At 39.9% G+C, this 7,863-nt stretch overlaps 1 protein-coding gene across 2 annotated transcripts in view; it reads right to left on the bottom strand.

Moving 5' to 3' along the window:
* Nucleotides 1-285: 285 nt before the first annotated feature.
* The window catches only part of BICRAL (BICRA like chromatin remodeling complex associated protein), a 60,524-nt gene continuing 52,946 nt past the window's right edge, over nucleotides 286-7,863 (bottom strand). For both annotated transcript variants that reach the window (XM_083175681.1, XM_083175682.1), the window contains 2 exons: nucleotides 6,038-6,140; nucleotides 286-3,822 (listed from right to left, as the gene is read on the bottom strand). In XM_083175681.1, coding sequence (XP_083031807.1) covers nucleotides 3,059-3,822; nucleotides 6,038-6,140 — 867 coding nt within the window. In that variant the 3' untranslated portion in view covers nucleotides 286-3,058. The remainder of the gene's footprint in view (nucleotides 3,823-6,037; nucleotides 6,141-7,863) is intronic.

Raw genomic sequence — 7,863 nt, 5'->3', positions numbered from 1 at the left:
CCGTTCACACGGAGCGGTGAGAGGCTAGCGGGACAGGCATTCCCATGGGAATGCGGGCCTGCCGATGTTTGCCGGGGTGGGCAGCTGACGTGAGCCGCCTGCACTGCCTTCGGGCCGGAAGCCCTCAAATATAAACCCGTCTCCACGGACTTATATTTGCGAGCCCTGGAGAAAGTCATCGGCCATTGAATTATTTTTCCAGCTGCGGCCACATGCGGGAGGGACGTGTCTTCGTGACACATCACCTTGCATGGTTGCGAGGGGATTCGACTGTGGAGGGGGGGGGGGTTGTAATCACTGGGGCTGCATTACAAGCTTTGCAGCTTACAGAGTCAATCAGAATAAGGGCCTAGGTTGCTACAAGCGGATATATGATTGGAAGCTGCAAGTTACGCTTTTCATCTTGTGTGATAATATATAAATACTATTAAACCTTTTTTGATTTGCTAAACCTTACTCGTTGGTGCTAACAGTTTCCCAATCACCCACAGCCAAGGCTCCATTTTGTATCCTGGGATGAAACGAGTGAAACACCTCCTTACATTCATTCTTCTCATATTCGCAAACTGTTATGAGGAAAATATAAATTGATATGATTTTAACGAAAAGATGATATTTTCTTGGGATTTGTTCTCCTAGTATGCCCACTTTTTTATTTTTATATTATGCCAATATCACTTTCCAAACATGGCAGCTTCCACCAATGAAAACTGGTTGCCACTAGCAACCAGAATCTATAATTCCATCCAAGAAAATGATAAGGTAGAATCTGACTGGATGATAGAGGAACGCTTTTTCCATTTTAGAAGCGCAAATAAATCTCCCTGCAATGCTTAGATAAAGTATGCTCTTGGCATACGATGTAAAAAATATCCATACATCCAACTATTCCAACCCAGGAGGGGGCAGCCATGTTGCCTCAACAGAGGGACTAGCATGATCCAACGAGGGCGGTGTGGGGGCATGGGTGCTAGAGCACAGCCCCGCTATTTATTGGTCAGTTTAGTGGCATTGTAAATAGGGCGACGGGACTACTATGCCAGGTTTCAGTACGAATTGCATCATTGCGCATGGCTTTCGTGAGCCTCCCGGATGTTTCAGGAGTATGCACTATCTACAAAATAATTTATTTTTGTACAACCAAACTCATGTAGACAGATATTATAATGACAGCGTAATCTGACGTGTAATGTAATATGGAATAGTAGTAATGAAATGTTTATATTAGTCACTAAATATAAAGTACAACAGTTTTTGGGAGACCAAATCCAGAACAAAACTTTTCACTGGAACAGTCAAACAACATCCTGCCACTTGCCTCAATTTGCGTATTGGACCCTACACTTCACATATATCTGCAGGTTTGTATCACTGTATTACATTGCTAAACCATTGGAATCTAATGTACTTCTGTGTTCTTCCTTTCTAGATATTATAAATATGAATCAATGATATATAAAATCACGGCTTGATTTCAGGTAACTTAATAAACACCATTTAAATGAATTGAAGGTGCTGACATGAATGATGCGGTGTCTCTGAATCAAGCAAAATGTGTCCTATAATGTAACCAAATGCCGTGGAATTTGCCATTGATGCAGCCGTAAGAAACGCTGCGCACAACCTTTGATGCGCTAGATATAAAGAACAGCTTAAATGAGAATAAATGCCTATACACAAACATAATTCCCAGTAATTCCTTTTCTGTAAACACCTAGAGGTCACCAGATTTCAATAGGATCAAGTTGGACACAGTGTCCTGTATTTTGCTTATTCGGTGGCCTAACTCATCTCGCCTACATAGCATCTTCGGTTCATAGGAGAATGAAGCAAAGCACCTAGCTGGCTCTAGAACATGGCACAAGTGATGCCAGCTTGTGTGCTTTAGTTAATCATGAATAACCGCATTTTATCCGAGAGTGGAACAATGAGTCCCGCTCTCCTTTTCTGAGTGTACATGTACTTTTTTGTTCTATGTATTGCTTACAATGGTACAGAATACCATTCAAATTGTCACTAGAAACCATAAATTATCCAAATTCGACATTGCTAATAAATGAAGCACATTTAATGTGACGTATATGCTAATTAGCTCCTAATCTATTCTGAATGTAATATGTTGAGTGGTGCCAGGAATCTCGGAGAGACCAAAACTATACTGTATCGGAAGTTCTAAACTAAATGGATGTTTCAGTAAAGATGCAATCTCTCAGAACACATATTCTCGGCTTCATAAGCTTGTTGAGTACCTTTTCAAATCGACAGTAAAACAAGGAGGATAGAACATAATCTATCGCAGGCAGTGCTCACTGTTTTTAAACAGGGATCATTTGATATTTAAGGACTAATGAGCAGCTTTACCGAAGCTTGTATAGAGATAGAGCGTATGGAGATAAAATACCCACCAATCAGCTCCTAGCTGTCAGGTTACAGGCTGTGCTTGAAAAATGTCAGGAGCTGATTGGCTAGTATTTATCGTCTAACACTTTATCACACGCCAAGGCTTAGTGCATCTGTCCCCAAGGCTTGATAAATCTCTCCCTAAGGGGCCTATTTATTATCAGCACTTGATAAATTATCATTCTTATTGCCACTTTTCACAGTAATAAGAAATAAATCTTAGAGAGAGATAAATCTTAGAGAGAGATAATATCTCTCAGAGAGAGATAAAGTCCTCATAAACCTATGGGGTCTGCTTTTACAATTGAAAATGTGGGATTGCAGGACCTATATTCAAGGGATCCTTAGTATTTGCGCATATCTCGCAGATACTTTTGGATAATTCCGTCCCTACCTAAGGGTTTTATGTTATTCGGTATAGAGAAGATTGCACCTTTTCTTGAAAATGAAAAAAAAAATAAACCAACATGGTTTCCATTCATGTATTAAAAAAAAGACCATCCTGATTGTCTAAGGTAGGCTTGCTTTAATTTCTATTTGATGGGTCTCCTCAAACTTCTGTGTGCTAGGTCTTGCTAGGTTTCTTTTGTGAATAAAATCACTATTGCTTTTCAACCAGTGGTCACATATGTCCTGCAGAAGAAGGTGGTCATGTCCTTTAACACTCTAATATGCTATTAACAGCTGCTTCTAAAACTGAATCTGTTTCTGCTACACCTTCCTTAGGCTCTGCACTTTGTTTGTCTGTGCAGTTTTCTTCCGATGATGTTGCTGGGCACTTAAATTCTAATTCTTCGGAATTGCTACTATTGATCTCGCTTTTCAAGCGTTTCGCACTTATTTTCAGTTCTACAACATTTCGGACTGTTTCTTTTATAGTCTTACTACGAGCTAGACTTTTGCAGCGGTTTCCAGGGCTCGCTGCCATGTCTCTTTGCTCGCACGCAGCTTCTAGACAAGGTCCTGGGGTTTTACCTTGGGGATGTTCTACATCACTTGTGTCCACGTTTAATCCAGGAGCAGGAATGGACATTTGAGCATTGACAACCGAGTCTGTTTTCTTCGATGTCCGAGAAGATGCATCTGGATCTGAAGAATGTTCACTGTACTTGCCCTTCAGTTTGAAAATGTTTTCAAACTGTTCGCACGGTGAAAGACATGGATTCTTCAATGCACTGTCTTCGTTAAGGCCATCTTTTTCATCAGAATAATATTTACGTTTGTGTGACGATAAATTGTTGTTAGGCACTAAGCATGGCGTGTTATCGTTAGAGGAACGTATATCTGTCTTGTGTTTAGCGACATTGGCCATCGGACAAGCTAAGGTAGGAACTGCGTCTGCATTGTGATTGCTCAGTTGCTTCCCTTCAGAAGATTGTTCTTGAAATTGGGTTGAGCAACAGAATTCTGCCAGGTAGCCATCTGCAAAATGGGATTGTTAGTCAAAGGATGCAGCCAATTAGATTTCATATTACCAATGTTTTTTTACCTTTTGTGGTTTTTTTCGGTGTACTGGAATTGTTTTATTTTATTTTTTATAATAATAAAGTAAAATCAGAGGCTACATTAGTATAAATAACACAAAAACACTGACTTCATCAATGGTTCTTAGTGATAAACTTGATGCATTTCACAGGAGTAAAAGTCTCCCCCATAGTGAAGGCAAACTGACGCATTTCACAAAACACCTTGCTCTAGCAGAAATGCACCTGGAGGAACTGCCCAGCCTCATCAAACTGCACCCTGAGCCTCTGCACTCTTAGGGCCAGATGTACTAAGCTTCAAACGTAATTGGAGAGTGATAAACCACCAGCCAATTAGCTCCAAACTGGATAATAAGAGAGTGCACTGTGTTGATCTAATTAATATTTATTAAATAAAGGAATATATAGATATAGACATACAAATGTAATTAAAAGATTTCTATATATAATGACTGAGTTGAATTCCTTACTAATACAACACACATTATCCACACAAAATCAAAATATATAAATACAACAGTATTTCATATGAACCTTTGTGGTTCTTACCCGCTATTATTCAAATTGAAATTTTGTCCAACTAAAAGTGGGGAGTTCAAAAAGGGAATAAAGTGACCTTTCCAATAATCCTCCTCAGTGGGTGGTCATTTAATAGATGCTCCTTTTTGTTATATATATTGGGATGGATTAAGGATAAAAAAAATGCAGTATAATTCTGTTAATATTAGTGCCGTGCTGTTAAACATGTAAGGGTCGCGGTATGCGTGGAGGTGCGGCGCTGAGTGTCGCTCCGGTCTGATCTGCTCTGATGTAATAGAGTAGGTTCCAGGAGCAGACCTTACCGCTTGAAGGTGGTGGTAGATGGTGGACTGCTGTCTACTGGCGTGGCTCCGGTGGAATGGGAGTCGACGCTGGGAGCGGGCAAAGTCCCACTTGTGCGGTAACCTCCTTGATGTTTGTAATTGCCGGGGTAAGCTGTAACTCAGCGTCGCACCTCCACGCATACCAGGACCCTTACATGTTTAACAGAACAGCACTAATATTAACAGAATTATACTGCATTTTATTATTGGAACTTGGCCATAAACCATCCCAATATATATAACAAAAAGGAGCATCTCTTAAATGACCACCCACTGAGAAGGATTATTGGAAAGGGCACTTTATTCCCTTTTTGAACTCCCCACTTTTAGTTGGACAAAAATTAAATTTGCATATTAGCGGGTAAGAGCCGCAAAGGTTCATATTTATATATTTAGATTTTTATTATTCATTGTGTGGATAATGTGTGTTGTATTAGCAATGAATTCAACTCAGTCATTATATATATATATAAATATTTTCATTACATTTGTATGTCTATACTTAATCTATATATTCCTTTATTTAATAAATATTAATTAAATCAACACAGTTGCTTAGAGAATTAAATTAATTACTTTGGGAGCAGCATACATTATAATTGAAGCTGTGAAGTCATATATAGTAAATTATTAATTTTAACTAAACATATAATTTTAAATTGTAATTCTCATTTGCGCCCAATGTACTTTTAGTATATTTGTTTTTTTCTAATTTTTTGTCTATCTCCCAACTGCCATGTTACAGACTATGTTTGAAAAATGACAGGTAGGAGCTGATTGGTTGGAGGTTGATCACTCTCTATTTTATCACTTTTCAAGGCTTAGTACATCTCAATCTTAGCACCTATGTATATGGAAACACAGGTAAAATAAAAACCTCTTATTAATGTTCTGTTTTTCACCTAGTTTCTAGATTAAAGTAATCATAGCAGTGAGAATTTATGGAATCTGTTTTTAATACACATTGCAGCTGTGCATTATTATATTGATCAGAGTGCAATGTGCAATGAGGTACTACTAAAGGTAGTGAACAAACTCAAGAGCACCAGCTTCAAGCTGCCTCACCTTGACGTTTAATTTCAATAATCTCACTCAACAAAAGCAAAGCTTGTTTGTGCACTGCTCCCTAAAGCTATACTGCTTGGGAAAAATCTAGATTCATGGAATTAATCAGGGATGCTCAGCGGGTCCATGGCATACAGTTTGCTGGTTGTAGATCACTTTTATGTGTAATTCCTGGGTTTAGTAAACTATTTCACTAGTTTGTACAATGTATGGCTTAATACTCACCAGGATCAACTAATGCCATCCGTTTCTCACGTGTCAGAGTGGCTCTCTCCTCCTGGTTGAACATTCTGTCTAACATCACCATTTCTGCAGAAGGATTGATCCGCTAATGCAGAAATACAAGCAATGTTACCAATGCTATACGGTCACACATAAAACTTTTCATTATAGAGTTTCAGTGTTCTGTAGCTTAAAGGAATTTATGAGAGCGAAAGAGATAATGTGCTCTTTAAAAAGCTTTTTAACTGTTTTATTGTGTCTATTAGTGTAGTAGTAGCAGAAGTGGTAGCAGTAGTAATGGGTGTATAGGAGTAGTAGTAAGAGTAATAGCTGGAGTAGTAGTAAAATTAGTAGTAGTAGGCGTATAGTAGTAGTAAAATTAGTAGTAGTATAGTAGTAGCAGTAGTAGTATGAATGGTAGTAGTAGCATTAATAGCAGTGGTAGTAGTGGTAAGATTAGTATTAGGATAAGTAGCAGTAGGAGTAATAGGAGAGGAGTGGTAGTACTGTTATAAAGCATAGTAGTAGTATTACAGGTCGGGTCTCCCTTATCCGTGTATTGCAAAAACCAAAACATTCAGTTTTTCAGAATTTTTTGTTGTTGTTGTTTTTTCCATACTTACCTCGTCCCCCCGTGTCCACGGCGGCCTCCGAAATCCTCTTCAGCGTCATCTCCAGTCCCAAGGGGCGCATTGCGTGAGTGCGCCGGTGATGCCACCGGCACGCCCGCGCAATGCACCCCTGGGACTGGAGATGCCACTTAAGAGGATCCTGAAAGCCGCTGTGGATGCCGGGGGACACCATGGATGTCAGGGGACCATCGGAGCACCACCAGGGCACCAGTTAAGTATGGAAAAAAATCTATATTCCAAAAATCTAAAAAAATCCCTTATCCAAAATGCCTGTGGTTCCGAGCATTTTGGATAAGAGATGCTCAACCTGTATTATATAGTCTAAGTAACATCTTTGGAGAAATACAAATATATTTTTGCATTATGCTATCTCTTCTCTGGTTGACTTATCATCTCTATAGCTTAAAGAGAGAGGAAAGAAATAGTTTTTTTATTTTAGAGCGAGAACAAATCTGGGTCTTCTACGCAGCTCACCACCAAGTGTAGCAACCAGCCTGCCCATGCCGCATCACATGTATAAAGCGGCTTAAGTCACGAGGTACTGTATCCATTGGTCTAAGCAAAATTCTGTGCTGTTGGTGACATAATCCCTCCCTCATCAAGTAATTCATTACACATATCCACTGTTGCTTTGCACACATGCGGAAGGACTGTCCATCCATGATCAATGGATTGCAAACATCAGGGTTTTTTTGCCCACAACAGAGTTTTTACACTTGCTAGCAGGGACCCAATGGATCTCTTTCAGGTTTCCTTTCCTTTGCATATGGGTGGCCATGGTTCTCTTTCATTTGCCTATGCACATTCGAAAACTATCAATGGATCAACCATCAATGGTTTCCCAACCATTGTTGGAGAACTGTAAAGTGCTTTGTTGATGGTCTTGATTGAACTGGGCAACTTTGGTTGAGCCTCCAATCAGGTTGGCAGTCAGGAAGCAGTGTGTAGTGTACTGCAAGCAGCCAGAGCAAGAGCCCTGAAACCATAGCTATATCAGTAGGATTATTATACCAGACTATGGGCCTGATTCAGAGGTGGGTAGAGGCATTGCAATCCACAAATTGCACCTACAGATGAAGCCACGTTGATTTGCGCTGCTCTCGGTGCACCATGGAGCGGGTGCCCCATTATTGGCAATGGACGAGCAATCGCGTGAGACGTTCGCACGTCCGTGTCCCGGCGAATGAGAGGGGGAGC

This window comes from Crinia signifera, chromosome 3 (assembly GCF_055691185.1).
Source record: "Crinia signifera chromosome 3, ASM5569118v1, whole genome shotgun sequence".
Classification (NCBI taxonomy): Eukaryota; Metazoa; Chordata; class Amphibia; order Anura; family Myobatrachidae; genus Crinia; species Crinia signifera.
The sequence above is the reverse complement of the archived record's forward strand: the minus strand, read 5'-3'. Positions and strand labels throughout refer to the sequence as shown.